General features: G+C 48.7%; 1 protein-coding gene and 1 non-coding gene across 2 annotated transcripts in view; both read right to left on the bottom strand.

The window, feature by feature from the left end:
* Fgd1 (FYVE, RhoGEF and PH domain containing 1) overlaps positions 1–21209 on the bottom strand; it is a 41569-nt gene extending 20360 nt beyond the window's left edge. The window contains exons 1-4 of the mRNA XM_005087840.4: positions 20121–21209; positions 2532–2705; positions 1798–1975; positions 1228–1672 (exon numbers count right to left, since the gene is read on the bottom strand). Coding sequence (XP_005087897.1) covers positions 1228–1672; positions 1798–1975; positions 2532–2705; positions 20121–20427 — 1104 coding nt within the window. The 5' untranslated portion in view covers positions 20428–21209. The remainder of the gene's footprint in view (positions 1–1227; positions 1673–1797; positions 1976–2531; positions 2706–20120) is intronic.
* On the bottom strand, positions 15666–15772 carry LOC121140064. The gene has a single exon (XR_005876904.1). It is a non-coding gene; the product is annotated as a U6 spliceosomal RNA (small nuclear RNA).
* Positions 21210–22870: the final 1661 nt, after the last annotated feature.

Genomic DNA, 22870 nt, shown 5'->3' with positions numbered 1-22870 from the left:
TAACCTTAGTGCCACCCTGAGATAACCCCAATATGATGCATAAAGCTTCCTGTAGCTTCATCCCTGATTGCCAGTCAGTCAGTCACAAAGCTTGCCCCTCAGTTCTGAAGACATGAACTCCCTCATGCAGATACCCATGTACCCCTTCATTTGCTTTCTTTACTCATTGAGCATAGTTTAGTGGTTAAATGTGAGAACTAGGAAGTCCAACTTACTGGGTTCAAATCCTAGTCTACCATTCGTTTGCATGCATAAGTTGTCTAATTATTTCTGTATTTAAGAGTCCTATCATAAAGACATAATAATAGAGCCTATGTCCATGTGTAATGGAGACAATTTCATTTATTTTAATTTAATTGTTGCAATGTTAGGGATTAAACTTGGGGCCTCATGTATGCTAGGCAAATGCTCTACACTAAGCTACACTCCCAAACCCTAAAAGATTTCCTATAAATAAAAACAGAACAGACTGCAGATTACAGTCTCTAAATATCAGCTATTTATTCACTCAATGAGTTCACTGTCAGCAAAGGCTCGCTGAATATGTGGGGTGTGAGAAAGGCACAGAAATATAAAAATGTCTAAGATTATGCCTGCTGGCTCACTTTCTTGTTTGCAGGCTACACACTTGCTGAGTGTCATTGCATCTCAGCACTCCCTGGCCCCACACTTGAGCTTGGTTCTGGTAAAGCAGGAGTTCTAGCTGAGACCTTACTTGAGTGCAAGGATAACTTGTGAAGAAACATTAAGTAGACAGGGCATGGAAAGAGGTCCTAACCACCGAGAGCTCCACGCCCCATTGGAGCTCTGGCTCTGGGCCCCTCCTCCAGTTGCTGAGAAGTCTCTCTGGCATGAGAGGGGTTCTATCATGCAAACAAGGAAATTGAGGCTTGCAGTGAGGGGTGGAAAGGAAAGAGACATCCCCAGTGTCACACACTCGGTCATGAAAAACCTGAAGTCCATTAGTGGTTCTCTGATGAAAGTGGAACCACCTTCCTAATAGGCATTTAGAATGAGGCATGGCCATTTTGGTGGTCATAGTCACTTGGAAGAGAAGCAGGGTTTTGCTACTGGTGCTCCACACTGGGAAACCAGGGGTGCTAAGCAGACTAAATGGAAGCAGCACCCTGTTTTGAGAAATACCAGGCTGGGGGAAGAACCAAGCACAAATGCCAGGCTCATGATTTCTCTGCATGGTCCTCCCTCTTGGGTAGCATAGGTCAGTACCTCCACAGACTCCTGTCTCTCCAGTGGAGGCACTGGAATTTCTCTTTCCTTCTCTTCCTCCTCTTCCTCCTCCTCGTCTTCCTCTTCCAGGTCACTGTCAACCTCCTGGGAGCCAGGCCGGTGAGGGTCGGCCAAAGCAACTGGCATAGTGGCCAGAGCAGGGGGCCCAGGGCAGAGGCTGTGGCTGGGAGGCCCGTCATCACTGACGAAGCAGGTCTCTTCACTGTTGGATGGCGAGCTGATGCTGTCAATGCCGCTGTCCCGGTTAGGTACCTTCTCACCATCCCGGGGCCCAGGAGCCAGCAGGAACAGGCAGCGAGAAGCCTCACCCTCGGGGAGCTGGGATACTGTTGGCTGCGGGGGTGGTTGTGGCAACATGGCTGGCTCTGGGGGAACTGGGCAGGGGCCAGGGGCTGGCCTATCCGAAGCGACAATCACAGGCTCTCTGAGGTGGGCGATGGACACACACGGAGGCAGGGTATGAGCTTGACCAAGAGACCTCTCCTACAACTGTCCCTTCCTGTCCCATAGCCACCCTTCCTCACAGGGTCCTATAGGGATCAGACTCACCTTTCAAATTTCTCAATCAACGATGACACTGCTGCAGAACTGGTGCTGGCCTCAGCTCTGGGGGCAAGACCCTTGGCCACTCTGGGGTCTGCAGGCAGAGGGCGTGATGGTGGCGGAGGAATGGGCTCAGGTGGAGGAAGCATCCGGGGCATCTGCAAGTAGCTGGGCTTTGGGGGAACTGGTGGATGGGGAAGAAAGGAGAGATGTCACTGCACTGGGTTTAGAGGTGGCTAGCATAGCCAGGCCATAACTAATTTCTCAAACCCCAGAATTTTCTTTTCTGTGCTAGAGATCAAGCCCATTGCCTTGCACATGCCAGGTAAACACTTTTCCATTAAGCTATACCCCCGACAATTTTGATTTGTTAGGTTGGTCTTTTGAGACAGTCTTGGTATACAGTCATACTTGCCTGGTACTAATGGTACTAATAACATAGCCCTGACTGACCTTAAAGTCACAGTGACGATCCTGTTTCAACCTCCTGAGTGCTGGGAGTACAGGCATGTGCTGCCATCGCTTTATTTTCTTTTGCCCAAGGTAGGCACAGAGCAGGACTGAGATGAAGTCCCAGTAGGATGTTAGCCCCAGGCAACACATTTCTGCCCATTAGATAGGTATCTCTCACTGCCCCTTGAGATAAGGGCACTTTCATATTCTTCTGCCACCCATTAATTTCTCCTTTCTTTTTGTACACCTCTCTGGTGCATTTCTCTGCTCCTAATGGAAGCACTTACCCTGTGGCTTAGGGCCTGGTGCCCGCTTCAATGGTGAAGGACGTGGGCCAGGGGTTTCAGTGGGAGGGCCTGGATCTGAACGAAGCCGTTGGGGGCCTTCTGGATGAGGCTCAAGACTCTGGCCAGGGTCAAGGGACAAACTTTTAACCAGGATCCGGTTTCCCTGGTGCAGCCCTGTAGAAAGGGAGAAACTGGCCATGAAGTGGCTTGGTTTTATCCCAAGGGAGAATAGGAAGTAGCATATCTTAGCAGGTATCTAGGGCTACGCTCCTCTGAGCCCTTACTGACCACGCTGTTTTGCCAGGAAGCCCTTCTTCCAGGCCTTAGACAGAGAAACAAGCCCAAGGTGGAGAGTGGCTATTTTCATCAAGAAATAATACGTCTCTGTGATTTGCACATTGACTCCATGTATGTCGGTAGATTATAAAGGACTTAAACCAAACTCAGGAATTTAACCAGGTTGAGAGTAGAAGTACCCATAAAGTTTATGTACATGTCTACATCTCTTGTTTATACAGCCATTCTTCATTCTATTAATTATTTTATTTTTGTTAGTTTTTGAGACAGGACCTCAAAATGCATGGACTGGACTCAAATGCATGACAGTCTTGCTTCAGCCTCACAAGTGCCAGAATTAGAGACACAAACTACCATTCTTGGCTCTTCCTTCCATTTCTTTTCTTTTGGTGGGGGGTTGAGAGAGAGTTTCTCTGTTTCTCTGTAGCTTGGAGGCTGTCCTGGAACTCGCTCTATAGACCAGGCTGGCCTCGAACTCAAGAGATCCGCCTGCCTCTGCCTCCCGAGTGCTAGGATTAAAGGCGTGCCCCAGCAACGCCGGGCTTCGTTCTATTTCTTAATGCCTTGAGAATATATGAACTTTCTTCTCTACAATTTTGTAGAGTTAAGTGTCTTTAAAATGATGAAACTGGGGCTGGAGAGGTGGCTCAGAGGTTAAGAGCACTGACTGCTCTTCCAGAGGTCCTGAGTTCAATTCCCAGCAACCACATGGTGGCTCACAACCATCCATAATGAGATGTGGTGCCCTGTTCTGGCATGCAGACATACATGGAGGCAGGATGTTGTACTCATAATAAATAAATAAATCTTTAAAAAGTTAAAAATAAAATGATGAAACTGGGGTTGAGGGAGTTAACTCAGCATGCAATACCTGCTTAGCATCTGCAAGGCCAGTTTCACTGTGTGCGCGCGCACACACACACACACACACACACACACTACAGCAAAACAGCTTAACTAAGGCCATAAGCCACTACATACCCACAAACATGGACACAAATCAGATACATTTCATCATTTACCGGGTTGCATTCTTGCAACAAGCATGTCCAAGGTATCTGAGGGTCTTAGCTCAGGGATAACACACAAATATAGTCACAAAACACAGGATTTTCTCTCTTCCTGCTCTAAACAAAGTGTTACATGCTGTCTTCACACACTGAGACATCCATACCCTTCCTTACAAGGTCACACAGGCAGAGTCGCCTGGGATTTTAGGTCACTTAGTGTTGGAGGGAACCCGGGGATTCTATAGCTGCTTCCCTGAGCTACTGACCTTATCCCAGCCAGCTACAGGCATCCCAAAGAAAAGTCCAACTACACTGCCACACAGACCTCCATAGATAGACACAGGGTCCCGGGGCTCTCCATCTGCTTCCCGGATCTTAACACCTCAAAGCAGGTGAGCTGGCCTGGGCAAGCCCTACCCAGCAGGGCAGTAGCTGAGCAGCAGGGTGCAGTGGGGCTTCTGTCCTTATGTTCCCCTGCTGCTTCTCAAAGTGGGGCGGTCTATCATTCTCCGTGGGAGCTGCACAGGCTGCCTCTCCATTCTTGCCTCCTTGTAAGCAGTTCTATAGAATAGACCACTGAATGAAATTCAGACTCAGGGATACCCTGGAGTCCCAGATGAGGAAAGCAGCAATTTTTTGGTTCAATGTCTTGTGCAGAGATGAAGACAAGGAAAGCCATGGTGACTAGCGCAAGGTCACACAACAAGGTAATAGTAGACTTTCAGGAAGGCTGCATCTGGCCTGGGTTCTTTTCCTAACTCTGCTCTCCAAGGCCACAGGGCACATGAGAGGACCCTAGTGTTATAGAAAAGCAGTGTGGCTACTGGAAGGGATACCCCAAACCCTGACCACAGGACAGCAGGGTTTCAGTTCATGAGTCTCAGTATGGCCAAGGTGAGGTCCCACTGAGGGCAAAAAGAGTCAAGATCCCTGTCTCCTACTTCTGTAGACCCCATCTTCTCAGCGTCTCCTGTTTTCCCTCGGCGACTACCTTTGTCCCAGGGCTTGCTCTTTCTTGGTGGCATCTTCTTACACAACCTACTGGCAGAACTTGCCATAACTTCCTTCTACCCATGGGAAAATATAAGCATCTTCACCAGATCGCTGTGGCCCTTTGTGGCCCTGCTCAACTCTCTGACTTCCCTCAGCCTGGTTGAGTAAGCTAACTATTTCATAGCTGCTAGACTCTACGCCGAGACTGAGAAAGTCTTATTCCTGCCCTCAGGGGAGCTACTAGAGTAGGGCCCACTTCCTCCTTTCTGAAAACCACAGTGTTTCCTACTTCCCCATCCATCCCACCCACCCAGATCCTAAATTGTTTTCTGCAGACTTTTTTTCTTATGGTTGGTAATTAATTTACAACACTTGCTGACACACATATACCCACACCCGTACCCCCATTAAGGTTCTCTACCAGTGAGCGCTGCTCCTTCCACCTCTCGTTCTACCAGAGTCCCCCCTGTTTCTCACACACATAAAGTCATAAATCTTACAACACCTCATACCATATGCCAACTATGCACAGCCATCTAAGACCCAGAGAGAACCACAGAGGCACCCTATGTATCCTTTCAGTGTACAGTGTGCTCAGCACATGAATCACACAACCACTACTGTGCTCCCGTATCTCTTAGCAATGACAGGAAGCATACCTGAGCATCCTCAGATGCCTACATACTCCCAAGCTTAGCTGCGAACGTGGGGTATACATTCTCTTACTTTACCTCTACACCTCTAGGCCCTCAACTGGCTATAAGGGCAATAATTTGGGGGTGTTTCTGGTTCATGCACATATGTGTGTGTGTCTCTGGGTGTGGGTGCATTATAACCCAGCACACACTAAGAAGGAGCTTTGCCACTGAGCTCTAGTTCAGGAAATAGCAATATTGACTCTTACCCTTCAAGTTATACAACAAAAGTATAGTAATAAAAACAGCATGGTACTGTCATTAAGAACCCACATAAAAACCCACAGTCCTACAAAGAGGCCAACAATGCACACTGAGAAAAGATAGTATAGTCAAACTGGATAGATACATGTAGAAGAATGAACCTGGATCCTAATCTGCTGGCATGGATATGGGGAAAGAAGAATACTTATTCATTGATGGCAGAAGAACAAACTGATGAGGCCACTATGGAAATCATTGTGGAGGTTCCTCAAAAACCTAGAAATAGATCAACCACATGATCCAGCTATATAACTCTCAGACACATACCCTAAGGGTTCTATTATCTTACTTTAGAGATACCTGCTTATCCATGCTCACTGCTGCTGTAGAATAGTATAAGCAGTCTAGATGTCCATCAACTGATGAACGAATAAAGAAAATGTGGTAGATTTGCACAATGGAATATTATTCAGCTGTTTAAAAAAGTGAAATTCGCAGGTAAATAATTGGAGCTAGAAACAAACATTCTGAGTGAGATAACCCAGAACCAAAAAGACAAACATTGAATGCTATCTCTCACTTCTGGGTGTTAGCTCTGAATCTTCAGATATGTGTGTTTCATTTGGAATACCCATCGTGGTCAGGAAATTAGTAAGAGGCTATGGCAGGAGGGCTTTCAATGGGAGACAGAACTCAGTAAAATAAAGGGTTAAAGGGGAATAATGGAAGATGAAAGCTTAAATTAAGAGGGAATAACCTGACATTATAGTAAACTGGTTCCTAAATCCTTGTCGATGTACCCACAGATTACCGTACCTATCAACCCTCATCAGAGAGGGTTACTCAGTATTACTGCCCTGGAACTCGCTCTGTAGAGTTGGAGCTGGCCTTGAACTCACAGAGATCCGCCTGCCTCTGCCTCCCAAGTGCCGGTATTAAAGGTGTGTGCCACTGCCCTGTCAAAGCTTCTGTTTTTAGTAGATGGTGATTAACACAGAAACCCACATTGGTCAAGGCGCAGAGAATAGGAGTGTGTAGTGATGGATAGATGGATGGATGTGAGGTAGCTGTGTGTGTGTGTGTGTGTGTGTGTGTGTATGTGTGTGTGTGTGTATGTGTGTCACTACCTTCCTCCCAAGGCTCAGAGATCATTGTAACAGAGGGGGCAAAATATTTAAAAATATTTTAAGAGCCAGAGATGAGCTGGGTGGTGGTGGCGCACACCTTTAATCCCAGCTCTTGAGAAGCAGAGGCAGGTGGATCTCTGTGAGTTCAAGGACAGCCTGGTCTACAGAGTGAGCTCCAGGACAGACAGGGCTTGTTACACAGAGAAACCCTGGCTTGATAAAAACAAAACAAAAGAACAACATCAAAAAACAACAAGAAAAAGGAGCCAGAAGTAGTGGTTAATCATAAGAAAACATTGTTTGCCTGTACACGAAAGGAAAGTTATACAAATGAACTCACATAAGGTCTGCACAAGGTCAAGTCATATGAAATCCCATCATGGAGAGAGGAGGTGGGCACAAAGTCCCAAGTCCCATCCCAGGCGAATAGCAGCTATCGGCATTTGATAGCTGCTGGGAAAGGGAGAGTCAGTTTTCTTTTAGAGTGTAGTCACTGGCAGATCAACCATACTGCAGTGGAAGGTGACATATCCAAGACTATGTAGGCAGCACAAATTGGACTTGATGGGGTTAACCAAAAAGGACAGAAAGTTGGGTGGGTAGGGAAAGGGGGTGGCTCTGGGAGGAGTCAGGGGAAAGGGGCGAGTATGATCAAAACACATTGTATGAAATCTGCAAAGAAAAGAAAAAAACAGCAAAATAATCAAAATCCTGGTTAGGATTTCGGCATGTGCCTGTTTGGCAGATGCCCTTAGGACGTGCTTCTGGATTTATATGGCAGAGCAGGTCCAGCTTCTAGCTGAATTCGAGGACAAAGATTCCTCCTCTGGCCCATTCTCACTGGAACCTGACCCTGCTTCTCCCGCATCTCTTTCTGGAAAGTTCAGCTGCCAGCTCTCCCTCCTTCCCTGGCCAGCAGCATCCTGTCTCCTTTCTCCCAGCTGTAGCCTTGGCTTAATCTCAAGACAACTATTAGAGCTGCAGACTGGGCCTTGGCTGTTAACTCTCTGGTAACCTGGGACAAATAGCTCCACGGCTCTGGATTCATTCTTTCTTCTTCCTTCCTTCCTTTCTTTTTTTTTTTTTTTTTTTGGTTTTTCAAGACAGGGTTTGTCTGTATTGTTTTGGATGCTGTCCTGGAACTCGCTCTGTAGATCAGGCTGGCCTTGAACTCACAGAGATCTGCCTGCCTCTGCCTCCCGAGTTCTGGGATTAAAGGCATGCGTCACCACCGCCCGGCTTCTGGATTCATTTTCCCATATGCAAACTGGGGATAGTATGTGTGTGCTGTTCATTGTGAGAAGCTGGTGAGAACTAAGAAGAGCAATAGATAGCCCCAGCAGTTGGGTCTCCTCAAAGATGGTGCAAACTCCTCTTCATAGCTCCCCAAATTTTGTCTTTCCCAGCTAAGAGGTGCTGCCTGGAGACAGCTGGAATTTCTGAGGCTGGAGCTGGGTAGCGAAAGAGAACAGAGGGAGTGGAGAAGAACGAACAACAGCGAAAAGGAAAGCAGCCTTGGGAAACCGGGTCTTCCTGAGAAGGAAGAGTCTCTCAGTTGGAGGGAAAAGGGGAGGCTGAAGGCACAGCTGCCCTAACTCTTCCCCCAGGCCTCCTGAACATGAATGGGCTTCAGATCCACTGTCTCCGTCTACCTTCCGAGTAACACTGCATCCAGACCTTGCGTCGCCTAGCAGATGTTCCCTCGGAAAAATGCAAGCACACAGCTCTGTGAAATGTGAAATGTGCTCGTTACAGGAACCCCAAGGGGAGCCCAGCAGTTCCTCCTCACAAGCCTACAGTCTCCTGACTGTAAGGGTCCTGTAAAAAAAGGGGTCATTTCAGGAGTATAAAGATACTTTTAGAAAGTGGGAGACATCTGGTAAGCAAGGAGCTTCCTAGGACTGCACTCTCCTGCAAAACAGGTTCCTGTAAAAGGTCTCTTTGATTTTTAATTTTGGTTTGTTTTTATGAGACAGGGTCTCGTTAATATAGCTCAGGCTGGTTTAGAACTCACTTGGCAGCCTAGGCTGACTTCAAACTCACAGTAATTTCTCTGCCTCCCAAACACTGGGTTTAGAGTTGTATATTACTGCCCTCCTTCAAGTTTTTGTTTGTTTTTTTGAAACAGGATCTCATATGGCCCAGACTGGCCTCAAACTTAAGTGAGAACAAACTTGAACTCCTGATCTTCCTGCTTCCACCTCCCTTGTTTTTGTTGTTTTTAAAGTTCCTCTGTAGAAGAAGAATTTTGGTAAGATAGATTTCTTCAAATTGAGGGATTTTTGTTAAGTGAGGAGAGTTCTACAGAAACCCATTGTAAAGCAGATGGCCTATCAGTAAGTAAAAGACTGACAAAGGAGAAAGCTTGTCCACAAAACAGGAACTTTTTTCCTGGAAAGGGAAGGACCTTTCTATAAAGTGTGCATTCTTGTGTGAAGTGAGGAGCTTTCTGTAGAATAAGGCAGGATGAAGGATTAGGGAATAGTGACAAAGAATAAGAAATGGACTAGGTAAACTGTAGAGCACAGGTCTCCCAATGCCAGGGACAAAATCCATGCCCCCCACCTTCACAGGAATAGTGCTCTGTATTTCAGAGCTTCCAATATTTCAAGAGTTTTATGTGCAATCCCCTAATTTTAAGAGTAAGCAGGTTGCCAGGTAGTAATAGCACATGCCTTTAACCCCAGCACTTGGGAGGCAGAGCCAGGGGGATCTCTGTGAGTTCAAAGCCAGCCTGGGCTACAGAGTTCCAGCACAGCCAGAGCTGTTACATAGAAACCCTGTCTTGAAAAACCAAAAAAGTGAGCAGGCCAATTAAAACAAGAAGATTAAACGACAAACTTGTAGGTTCTCATGTTAAGTAGTTATTAGGTATCTTATACCTTTGCTGTTTACCTTTCTAATTTTTAAGCTATTGTTATTAATACTATTATTATTATAGAGGAGGGTCAGAGGACAACTTTGTGAAGTTAGTCCTTTCCTTCCACCTTTTCATGGGTTCTGGGGATTGAACTCAGGTCAACAGGCTATCAAGGCAAGTGTCCTTACCCACTAAAACACATTGGTAGCCCTGCTGTTTGCCCTGTATTGATATGTTCTGGCCCTTGGGCAGCAACCTTGGAGGCCCCTTGTCCCACCCCTTGAAAGAGCCTAGCTTCTTCTGGACCTAGAATGTCAAGGAAGTTATTTCATATAATATTTGTCAGGCAGTCCCTGAATTGAAATCTGTCTTTGAGGAATGAAAAATATATAGAATTCTCTAGAAGTTAAGCTGTCTTTTTTTTTTGGTTTTTTGAGACAGGGTTTCTCTTTAGTGTTTTGGAGGCTGTCCTGGAACTCGCTCTGTAGACCAGGCTGGCTTCGAACTCACAGAGATCACCTGCCTCTGCCTCCCAAGTGCTGAGATTAAAGGCGTGTGCACCACCACTGCCCGGCTACTGTCATTTTTAAAAGACAGGGTCTCTAGACTAGACTGATCTCCAAATCCCTATGTAGTCCAGAATGACCTAGTTCTTCGCATCTCTGCCTCAATCTACATAGTACATGTCTGACCTTGCAGCAGGGGCCTCTTCTTCCTCAGCCGCCTGTTCCTCTCCTCGAAAGGTCTCCTTTGTAGGCTAGACTAGCCTGGAACTCACTAAGTAGTCCAGGCTGCTGATGGAATCATACTGACCCTCTTGTCTCCACCTCCAGAGTGCTGGGATTGCAGGCATGCACCAGTGCATGTGGTTTATGTGGTGCTAGGGGCACCCACCACAGAGCTGCCTGCTAATCATGTTCACTAAGCAAACACAGTACCAATGGAGCTACACCGTCCACACTAAGCTGTTACTTTTTAATAGACATGACGTATGGGGATTCAACTGCTTATTGAACATTTATTCTGCGTCAGGCATTGTAGTGTCACTTACCTGTGGCATGCTCCTAATGACTCTGAGCTATGAATCCTATTTTGTACATAAAGAAATAGGTACAGCCAGGTGTGGTGGTGGCGGCGGCGCACGCCTGTAATTCAGCACTCAGAGAGGCAGAGGCAGGTTCTCTGTGAGTTGAAGGCCAGTTTGGTCTATATAACTAGTTGCAGGGAAGCCAAGGCTACACAGTGAGAAAGTATCACAATGAAAAAAATAGCAGAAAAGGAAAAGGAAGGAGGGAGGGAGGGAGGGAGGGAGGGAGGGAGGGAGGGAGGGAGGGAATGAAAGGGAGGCATAAAGCAGCGAAATAGCTGACTTGGGGCTCCACAGCTAGAATAACTGAGCTGCAGCTGGATCCTAGGTGTGTCTCTGTGTAGTCACAGAGCACTTTTCATGTGAATTTGCTAAGTTGGGGAAGACAGCACACTTGGAAAGATGAAGGTGACAGCTTTTTCAAGGAGGTGATTTTCCGTGAGCTGTCCCAAATAGGGTGTGCTTTTATTTCATACATAGATGGTCTCAGGGTGGTCCTACAGACAAGAGAAGAAAAGTGGACAAAAGTATAGATACCTGGAAAGGTGTGTAGATGAAGCATGTGACTAATGGGCACAATGTGCTGGGTTTACAAGAAGATTCCAGAATAGGAAGAACTGGCAGGAAATGCCAAAAGATGCAGATAGACAACCCTATCTGCTACCCTAGCCACCGTTCTTAGGACACTGACTTAAGGGGACATAGTGACAGACACCAAAACAGAAAAAAACAGCCAGACCCACACAGAGAAGCAGCTAGAAACTTCCAGGGCTAAGACTGAGCCAAACGACATAATCCCACAACATACAGTGATGCAAAGACACACACGCATATATACAGACACACAGGCAAACTTCCACACAAGCATCCAGCAAGAACGGTAAGACAGAAAACAACCCATGGGGACAAAGACTGCCAAGAGGACAGGGACAGGCACTTGCAGTCACACACACACACACACACACACACACACACACACACACACACACACACAGAGAGAGAGAGAGAGAGAGAGAGAGAGAGAGAGAGAGAGAGAGAGAGAGAGAGTGCACTGCTACCGAAGAGCACAAGTGACCCATCCCTTTTCTATCTGCTTGATTGCTATGAAAGCCTGGCCACCTCCTCTGGTCTTCCCTGGACCAGAGGCCAGAAAGGGACAGAGGGTGGTAGCTCCACCCCTGGGAGGAGCTGGGGACTTCAGAGGACAGGAAGGGAAGGGAGTGGAGCTGCAGCTGGGAGCACTGGGGACAGTAATTACCCAGTGCTAGGGCTGCCACGTTGGCTAGAATTACCCTCCCAATGAGGACAAAGCCACTGGAGGGATGATCCCTCTGACCCCTGTCTTGACCCCAGGGTTGTCCCCCTAAAACCAATGCATCGACTCTCACACCCACTAGAAGCCTGGTCAAATCTGAGAACTGCATACACAGAGGAATTCTAAGAGGGGAAGGCCTTTTATAGAAAGCTGGACATGGTGGTAAATGGCAGTAATCCTAGCACTTGGGAGACAAGAGGCAGAAGGACCAAGGGTTCAAGGCCAGCCCCACTACATAGTAAGTTTAATGCCAACTTGGACTACAAAAACAAACAAAGAAACCTTAATAAAGAAAGATTCTGTGACAAAGACAAGGAAGCAGAAGGCAGGAAACCTTCAGAAACTCAGACAGATATAAGAGGAAAGACAGAAAATGGGACAAGTCAGAATGGAGATGGACACGGGGTGGTCTGCATGGGGCATGGAAGTCACTGAGGGATACAGGCAAAATGGCAGGCCAGGGCCATCTGTTGAGCACAGCTACAATGGGTCTCTGGGCTTTGCCTATGGAGTCTAATCCTTACAATAGTCCTAAGAGGTGTGAATTACAAGGCATTTTATGGTTAAGAAAACTAAGGCACAGAGAAGCAAGACGACATGAAACTTTCCAAGGTGGCAGGAATGGGTCTGGGAGGGGGCCTCTCCCATCACTGCAAGAGACATGGCTCAAAGATCCCGGAAGGAATTCTCCAGAGAGAGAAGTCCCAGAGACGAGGAAAGTCACCCTAAAAGTCACACACACAGTGAAAGAGACGTCCACCTTCCGGAGCCCCCTCGTGTGCTGCCCTGCAGTGTGAGAGGGGCTGCACCTACACCTGGAATGTATTAGGTAGGGAGGCCCGGACTAGGGGAGCCAGGAAGAGGCTGGAGGGGGAGCAGGGAAGGTGAAGGCAAAGCAAAGAACAGCGTGGGCGGCTGCAGCAGCAGCAGCGCTGGCCTTATGGGCTAGCGGAAGGGCTTCTATGCCAGCTGCAGCTCCCAGGGGCCAGCCCTGCCAGTCCCGCCTTTCCCACTTTCCAGAACAGACTTTGGCTCAGCGACTTAACCCTTTCCCTTTCAGGCCAGTGTGAAGCATAACACAGGAAGTGGGGCAGACAACTGAAAGGGAAAAGGCAGGATAGCCCACTGTGCTCTGGCAGCTCTGGTCACACACCTGTGACCTCACCATCCTGTCCTTACTTTGGGGCCCAGGAAGATACAGCTGGTGCCTATTGTGCGCTGTGTTCTACATGTCTTACGCTGGGCCTTCTAAGACTCTGTGTATCCTAAAACTAACAAACATCCCTACCCCAGCCAACAGTTAGCCACTCCAGGAACAGCGAGCACCTCTACTGACCCAGGCTGCCCAAGTCACAGGCTGACACTCCTCTCCACCTTATCTCACACAACCAAGCAACTCCCAAGTCCTGCAGACAGGATCCTTTAGCAGCTCTCGAATCCGTACAATGTTCGCTTCCAGTCTCTAACTGACCCCCTCCATCCTCAGGGCCCTCTCCAAGGCACTCTCCATAGTCCAGCCAGGCTTATTCTAGCCTTGGGGTGAACTCTCAACTCCAGAGGATAGGAACAAGAAAGCCCTAAGCTCATGAACACTGCCCCACACCCATCCTGGAGCCACAATGGCCTCTTGTCTATTCCTCGAAAGTGCTTTCTTCCGCCTGGGGCTTTGGCATATGTCGTTCCTGCAGCCTGAACTCCTTTTCCACATCTCACCTCTGGACATCTATCTATTTACCCTTCAGGTTTGAACATTAATGTCTGCCTGCCTCCTCTCCACGTGCCCCTGCAACATCTGTGCTGGCAATGACTTGCAGTGTATCTGTCCTGCTAGCAATGAGCGCCACGAGGATAGCCATATCTCAGCACGTATCACAAAACTGAGCACACTGGAGGCAAGCAATAGACCTATTAAGGAAACAGTGTATTTATGCTTGTCATATTATATCCCAGACAAATGGGATAAGCGGTACTAGAAACGGGGAAACTCAAGCTCTGACATGGCAAGTGAGGCCTGGGAGCACGAGGAACCAGTGGCGGATCCAGGAGTGCTGAGGCTCCTTCAATGGATGCCCTATAACCTTGACTCCAAGTGTTCTGGAGGTTAACATGCCTTCCAGGTTCAAGGAACTGGACACTAGAGCCCTGAAGGGCTGGATTTGTGGCTCCAAGGGTGTCTGTTCTCTCTGCATTAAGGAACTTAAATCCAAGTGGCTAGCCAATGACAGGCTATACTTCCTGCCCTCATTCCAGACAGGTCCTAGCCCCACCCAGCCAGTGTCTGGCCAGCACCACATCTGCCTAAGGCATTTAGCTAACTGGCTGCAGAAAGCCACTGCTTATGTCTGTGTAGGGTACTGTTAGCTGTCACTCATGCTTGAGGGAGGAGGGAGCCCTAGCTGGGCCCTCCTTGGATAGGACAGCTGAAAGGGCTGAAGAGTGGGGTGCCATGTAGCTACATTTGAAACTTTCAATTCCTTTAATATGGGCAAAGCCCCTTTGCCCACCCACCCAGTCTTGACATCTTGTTTTCTGACTAAAAAGCTCCAGCTGACTAGGAACCAAATCTCAAATGTTTCCCAAACCTACCGGGCTCTCCAAAAATCCTGTAAACCTCACTACCTAGCTCACCACTGTTCCTGGCCTGAGACCCCCCTGTTTTCCTCCAGGAAAAAACAAATCTTCTGAGGCCTCTCAGATGCCCTCACCATGGAAAACAAGGAAGGAGCCACACAAATATTTTTTTGGTAATGTTTGATTTGCCTTTTAGGAGTTCTTTACAAAAGCCAGCTATCCTCAATGTGCGTGAAATAGGCCTCAGCTCCACGCAAACGCTTTTAAAACTGTCACACACAGAGACTTATCAGAATGTGGCTTACTGACTTTAGCACATGTCTTCAAGCAACAAATCCTTAGAACCACACATACCCTGCATAAGAGCCACCTTGTGGTCTATGGTATATGTTGGTGGTGAATACTACTAAACATCTCTCACATAGAAATCCTTCTGGAAATTTATAATCATAAACCCAAATGTCTGCTGACCATCACTGCCTTGATATCCTCCTAGGCCTCAAACTCAGCGAGTCTCAAACACAACTCATCACACAATTCATCATTTTCCCCTAAACCGGCTCCTTGTCTTGTGTAGACGGATGGCTCCATTATCGTCCACCAGGTCACTATAACTGGTTTCAGAAACCTCTCCGAAACCATCCAGGATTTTTCCCTCCTTCCTTGGCCTCTAGAGCCATTCATTACCAAGGCTTGTCCATGTTAGCACTTAAATGTTCTTCCAAGCCACCTGCTACAACTTTAACCTAAGCTGCCATTACCTTTCACAAAACACCCGCAAGTTCGACCCCTCCATGCACATCCACTTTTGTTGGTGGTGTTTGTTTTGGGGGTGGATTTTTTTTTTTTTTTGGTTTTTGGAGGCAGGGTTTCTCTGTATAGCCCTGGATGTCCTGGAACTGGCTGTGTAGACCAGGTTGGCCTCAAACTCACAGTCCCAGAGTTCTGGGACTAAAAGCATGTGCCACCACTGCCTGGCTTAATTAACGCTTCACGAATTTGCCTTTCATCCTTGCGCAGGGGCCATGCAAATCTTCTCTGTATCGTTCCAATTTCAGTATGTGCACTGCCGAAGCGAGTACACACTCCTTCTCTTTAGCCCTTTCGGTCCACTTTCCATGAAAGCTTTGAAACACTAGCAGCGGAGCACATCACTTCCCTGGGAATACGCCCTTGCTGGATCCTGCTTGCCCTCAGGACAGTCCCTCGACTAGCCTTATTCCTCCGCTCTTTCCCAGTACCCGTTCGTTCCCTAATCGGTGTCTGTTTGCGTGCCTTTGCTGAGACCAGACAGAACTGACCCCCATGTTTTCTAGGTCTACGAGCCTTAGTAGACATACTTCTAGGTCCCTTCCCTTGGGACAGGATTGGGCCTTGAACTGGGTACTGCTAATACCACATTTCCTATGCCTAGAGTTCCAGAATTGTTAACTGTCTTCCAACGTAAAATAGTCCAACGACAGTCATCACAAAAGCAGGGGAGAAAGGTAAGCTGAGTGTGTGCATCGGGGCAAGGAATTAACTCACTTTCTTACAACCCATGCTTCAGTTCTGGGCTTGGAGTGAGCTGAAGGACATTCACATATGACTCTGGGAAGAAGACTTCAGAGACAGCTCTCACTCACTATAGCACCATGGCTGAATCACCACCTCTCTGGGTCTCCACTGACTCAACTGCAAAAATGAGCAGGCTTCCACCCTAGGCTATGTGCTGAAATCATCTGGGAATCTTTTGTTACTGTTGTCGAGACAGAATCTCACTATGCAGTCCTGGCTGGCCTGGAACCTAGAGCTCTTCCTGCCTCTGCCTGGGATTAAAGGTGTGCACCACTACACCTGCCCCTTGTCTTGGAATCTTGTTTGAAGCCAGATTCCTGAGCTCTAACTCCAAGACCCTGGAGCTCTGAGTTGGAGTCTGAGAAGGACATTTATTCTTCAAGGTCGATGAAGTATTCTAATGCTTACTGAGGGCAGGAAACTCAGAACCATCCAGTGTCTAGGAACTTTTGCAGCACTTAATTCTTTGAGTCTCTAAAGATGTAACCAAATAAGAACAAACCAGCCCCTTCTGCTACTTTCATTGGCTGTTCTCTCACTCCCCACAAAACAACTGATCCCAGTACCAGGAGGCAGAGGCAGGCAGATCTCTGTAAGTTCAAAACCAGCCTGGTCTACAGAGTGAGTTCCAGGACAGCCAGGACTGTCACACAGAGAAACCAGACCTTGTCTTGAAAAACCAAACCAAATAAAACCAAAACAAACAAATAAATAAAAAATAGCTCTAACATCAAGTCCAACTCGACTGGCTGGGTCAGGCCCCCAGCTTTCTCCAACCCCCAGCACGTGGAAAGACATTCTAGGCCTCAGCCTTGAGGATTACAATAAGACTCCCAAATTCCTGTACATATAAACCTCTACTCGAAAGCCCTCCACTAACCCTCCCTATGCCATCTCCAGTATCTCACTGGGTTATCCCAGTGACCCAAGGAAGCCTTGGGCTTTATCAGTCTAGAAAAGTAGCATAACACTCTCCACCAGGAACTAGACAGAATAACAAAAAGAAAGGCCCGGAGGTAATTCAGAGCTCTTCACATGGATAAGACATAATTATTATTTTCACACCACCCACCCCCTGCTGCTCTGGGATATGCCACTGGGACCAAAGGCTGGTGATTCAATAAAAGCCTCCGGAGTCTGAAGGAGGAAGTCAGCAGGCACATGAACATCTTAACATGTGGACTAAAATGTCTCGAATCCTGTAACTGAAGTTCAGGTCTCTGTCTCTCCGTGTCTCTCTCTCTCCCTCCTTCCTGCTCTCTCTCTTATACACAAACACTGCAACCACCAATCATGCCCATTCTGAGCCAATTCTAGGCAAGTCCTGTGGAAAGAGAAGCAAGTCACTTGTGCCTAGCCCTGGGCTGGCTGTGCAGAGGGGGAGGCGGGCCTCTCACAACACATGCTACTGTGAATCACAGGGCCCAGTGCCCGCCTTGTCAGGACTTGAGAAATTCCTCCGCCTCTTCTTCAGAAGGGTTTTCTCTCTTCAGACTTTATTAAGTCCTCAGTGGCTGAGGGCTTTGCAAACAAGAATCTTACAGATTCCTAGATATCATTCCCTAGATGAGGGCAACTAAGGTACCAAGAACTGGAAGGGCCATTCATTCAGGTCACACAGTAAGTAAGGAATGGCTAGATGGGAGACTGTCTCTCCCTGACATCCTTTTCATTCCTAATCTTCCTTTATATTAAAATAAAAGACTCCCACTGGACAGTGCTGGCACATGCCTTTGATTTCTAGTGCTTATGAGGCAGAGGCAGGCAGATCTCTATGAGTTCAAGACCAGCCTGGTCTACAGAGCTAGTTACAGGACAGCCAGGACTACACTGAGAAACTCTGTTTCCAAAAAGTGTAAAAAAGTTATTCATCATGTCATTATAGAGGCAAGGACTTAACTAAGGAAAAGGACCCTGAAAACACTATTAATTTGGGGAGAAGAGAAAGGTTTGGGAAAGGTACTGTGCTTTGAAGTTTGGAAGAACTGGCGGAGTGGAAAAGCAAGCTCGTATCAGCCCCATGTTGACTAGAGAGGGCAGAGACCAAGGGTCAAGACCTTCCTAGCTACTGACTCCCAGACAAAGAGTATCTGCTAGGTGCTTAGGCAATAGTCACAGAGGGCCTACTGTGTGTTCCCTTACCATCTATTCAGACATTTGTTGAACAAGGGTTTACTGAGTACCTGCCTTGTTCTAGGCACTACACTAGTTCCTTGGGTATACAATAATGAACAAAACAGACGCAAACTCCTTGCCCTCAAGGAGCGCACATTCTGGCATAAGGGCAGACGCATACACGAGGGTACTTTCAGACAGACACACACTGGCAGCTGTGATGGAGATTCACAAGAGGCCCTACTTAAAAGTGGTCAGGGAAGGTCTCTCAGAGGGGACATTTGAGCTGAGACCAGAAAGATGAGGAGCAAGCCAGGTGGAGGGCTGAGGGAGAGGGAAGGGCCAGGAGGCAGAAGGCAAAGCAAATGCAAAGGCTCTGCAGTGGGAGAGTTGTGGGTGTATGGGGATGTGCAGGGAGGAGCTAAAATAAAATAAGTATGTCTGATTAGCCCCCTCTCCACAGCACGTGTCCAGGGGAGTTTGGAAAGCCAGCAGAAGCAACAAGCAGGGCAGGGCATTAAAAAGTTGTCAGCTGGCTATCTCCAGTTCACGAGGGGGAGGGGGTGCCTAAAATCTCCCAGAGGTTCCATAACTATCCAAAGAACAGATAGCAGTGAGAGGCGCATCCTGCCCGTGTTTTATGCTTCACTAACTATTCCTGTTACCTGGTACTGAGCCATAGTATTAGTGACCTGTGGAAGCTCAGATAGGAGCTCTGGAAGCAGTGAGATGCTCGCTCACCACCTCCTTCACCAATGAAGATAGGGCAGATATCCACTGGTTTCCCTTCAAGGCTCCTAGACTAAGGTCCACGTGAGAATATCCTAGAGGCTCTGCTTAGGCTGCTCAGATATTCAGGCTATGAAAAGGCCCATCCAGGTCTATGGCCCATCTGACCTAGAGTTGTTCCACCACTGCAAAGCCAAGCAACAACCATCCTGATTATCTTTCCAAACAATCTGCTGGCCCCGCAGCTCTCCCTTCTGACCTTTCTGCTCTCTTCCTACCTACCAGCCCCTTGAGCCCTTTCCTCCAGGCTCGTCCCCACCTTTCTCTCTCATCAGTACCTCCTACTTCTCCCTCCCCTTGTATTTTGGCCACAAACACCTAGCAGAAGCACAATCCAGGCTCAGTCCACCATCTCCCTCTCTCTTTTTCTCACACTTCAGGGCTACTGAATAGTATAGGGGGAAATCACATAAGCAGAAAGCTTAGCATTTATCTCCAGCTTTGGTTTGGGGAAGCAGAAAGACCACAGATTTTGGACTCTGCTCCATAATGACAGTGTGACCTTGGACAAGTTACTGCTCAGAGCCTCAGTCTGCACCCCTCAAAATGTGGTTGATGATATCCACTTGAGATGGCTCCTGAAGCTGAAACAAGAACGCTTGTAAAAGTACCCAGTTCAGTGCCATGCACGAATGTAGGCACTTAGCTAATGGGAGCCTTCTTTTCTCCTATTCCCCCAACCACATCCCCACTGCTGCCTTGAAATCCTGCCCCCTTTTCTTGGGAGGGCTTCCTCTCCTGTTAGCCTCAGCAGTTAGAAGAGAAAGGACTCTTAAGGACTGAGGGCGCAAGGGACAGAGATGAGCAAACGCTGAAAGAACTGGACGGAAGGCTGCGGGAGGGAGGACGAATAGGTTTTGAGGGGACCCATGGGGTTAGGGTGAGCATGTCGGCCCCAAGTCCTAGAACAAGAACCGTTCCCAGTACCAGGCCCGTGGCCCAGGTTCCCATGCCGTCTGGATCACTCACCAGGCCGAGGCTGCGAGCCCTCCAGGTGGTAGGAGAAGCGCAGGGCCCGGTGGTGCTGTGGGCTAGGGCCGCAGGGCAAGACCCTGGAGCTTGGAGGAGCTCCCAGGCTGGCGTCCGAGGGTCCGACAAACTGAGGATCCAAAGGGCCTCCAAGAGCCGAGCCTGAGCCCCTGCGTACCGGCAGTCCGGGTTCCAGGGCTCCAGGGTCCGAGTCGGCACAGGCCAGTGGAGCGGCGCCAGGGGTATTCGCCGCCAAGCGTTCGGGATCCGAAGGCCCAGGGCCCCCCGGGACTCGGTGGCCATGCATGGTCCGGGCCTGGGCGCGGGGCCCGGGCTCCCCGCTTGGCTCCAGTTCCTGGGGCGGAGGCGCGGGCGGAGAAGGCCCGGCGCCCGGCGGAGCAGCGGCCTCAGGCTCGGGGGGCGGGGCTGCGGGCTCAGCCCCACTGCGGAGACTCGAGCCCCCGACCCGGGCTCCGGCCAGCAGCCGTGGCGGCAGCAGCAGTAGCCGCGGCCAGCGCCGTTGCCGCGCCAGGCATCGCCGGCCCTGGCCCCAAGCGGGGACTGGGCTCGGCGGGGCCGGGGGCCCGCTGGGGAGCGCTGTCTATGAGGCTGCGGCTGGGCGAGGGTCGGGGGGCTGCGCTATGCGCGGGCTCTCCTGACGGACGGCCAGTCGCTTCCGTGGCCGGGGGCTAGCGGCCAGCCGGTCTCCCAACGCGGGGGGTCTCTCCTTTCTCCGGGAATGAGAATCGACCTGGGCTCTCTGGGCTGGTCGGGAAGGGTTCTTCCTCCCGCCGCAGCGGAGGCTGGGGGCGGAGGAGAGGGGAGGGGAGAGAGGAGAGGAAGGAGGGAAGAGAGGACGGCCGTGGCCGGGAGGCGCGCGTGTGCGCCGCGCTCTCCGGCTGGCTGGCTGCGAGGCTTGCCTTCCGGCAGTCCTCCAGGACGATGCTCGAGCCGCGCGGACACAGGAACGGACGGGACCGGGCTTCTCCGCCTTTGGCCTGGGTCTCCACCGCGGCGGGCGGGAAGAGCCCTGGGAACTGGGGGGGATGGGGAGGCGCGAGCCGTTGCTGAGACAGCCGCAGCCACCGCGGCGCTGGGACCCAGTTACTAGAGTCCCGCCCCCTCGTCGGGATTTGAGCTTGACCACGCCCCCTCGCTAGGGCCAGTTTCACCTCTAGCAGGAGCTTAAGGCCCTCCTTCTGCTGGCCCTGAACTTTCCCTTCAGCTTTCTTTCCCATCCTTCCCTGGTCCCACAGAGGCAAGTCTCCCAGCTCAGTTTCCAAAATCAACCCTTCCGTCGCATCTCATGTCTTTTTCCGCTCTCCCATCACTCTCCTTCCCAGAAGCCTTTCCACGTATTTCAGAGTTAAGCTAGGCTTGGCTCATTGTGATCCTTTGCTGTTCTTCATTTCCTCAGACCAGATCTCATGGTCCTTTACTTTCCCAATCATTCAGTCTTAGTTCCTTGTTTTGTCCGTTATCCTACTGGCAGCGACCCAATCCTGAATCGGTCCAACTGTTTGCCCCCCCCTTACTTGTGCCCAGGCAGCTGAACACTGCTGGATAATACTACAATTTTCTAGATTTGTATCATGATAAACCCTCATTTCCCAGCTTCTACAAGTCTCTCAGAACTGACGTATCACCCTACTAGTAGTCAACTTTCTCTTCCAATTCCCCACCAGTCCCTAGTTAAGTCTCACCCACGGTGGCCATTTCAAATCTAGTCTCCCCAACATCTTGAATTTGCCCCCTAGTTTTCAGCAAATAAATCCTACCTCTTATTACATGGAGTAAACAGAAGACACCAGAGAAGAGGTCTCGTCTTGAATTCTTGACACCAAACCTCTGAATTTGTCCCGTGTTCCTTCTCCACCTTAAATACACCTCAGGTATCTTTCATCTAAAAAACAATCACCAAAAATTCTCTCTCTCTCTTTTTTTACAGATGACTCAGGACTTGCTCACACTCAACTGCCTCTTTTCCTACCTCCCACTTCTCTTGAACCCTGCTCCAACTCACCTCCACTACTTCTTCCAAACTGCTTTCTTATCAAGATCTGCCATAGTTTATGTCACTAAATCCAAAAGAGTCTTTTCAGAGGTCATCCTTCTTGGCTTTTGGGTAGCATTTGGGTAGCACTCGTGACCACTCCTTCCTCCTGAAATTTCTCCCCTATGACACAGCACAATGTTTACTTTCATCCTTTTTTTCCTTTTCAGGTTCTTCCTTGTCCCTTGGGATCATTGGCCTGAGCTTTCCTGTCTTCTCTTGTGCTCTTTGGTCTTTCTCTCAGTGTTTCATTTGCTTCCATGGCTTTGGTTTTCAGTTCTTTGCTTATAATTCGAAAATAATTCAAGTCCAGATATTTCTCCTGGCCCAGACATTGAGTTAAATATAAGACAGCATTGCTTGAAGATCCTAGAGAAACCTAAAATCTCAGTTCTTCCCCAACTCAAAATATCCTCCTCTCAATGAGTTTGTGTTTTTGTACCTACCTTGAGTGAAGGATGTAGTTCAAAAGTAGAAACCCAAGTTATACCCTGTCTCTTCTCTATATCTTCTATACACCCCCATGCAATTACCAAGTTCTGTCATTTACAGGAATATCTCTAAAGTCTATTTATACAGTATCTTGATTTCCATTGCCACTGTCCTGGTTTAGGCCAGCACAATTTCTTTTTTTTTTCTTTTTGATTTTTCGAGACAGGGTTTCTCTGTATTGTTTTGGAGGCTGTCCTGGAACTCG

Source organism: Mesocricetus auratus, unplaced genomic scaffold (assembly GCF_017639785.1).
Source record: "Mesocricetus auratus isolate SY011 unplaced genomic scaffold, BCM_Maur_2.0 Super-Scaffold_100003, whole genome shotgun sequence".
In the NCBI taxonomy this organism is placed as follows: domain Eukaryota; kingdom Metazoa; phylum Chordata; class Mammalia; order Rodentia; family Cricetidae; genus Mesocricetus; species Mesocricetus auratus.
This window is presented reverse-complemented; position numbering and strand designations above follow the sequence as displayed.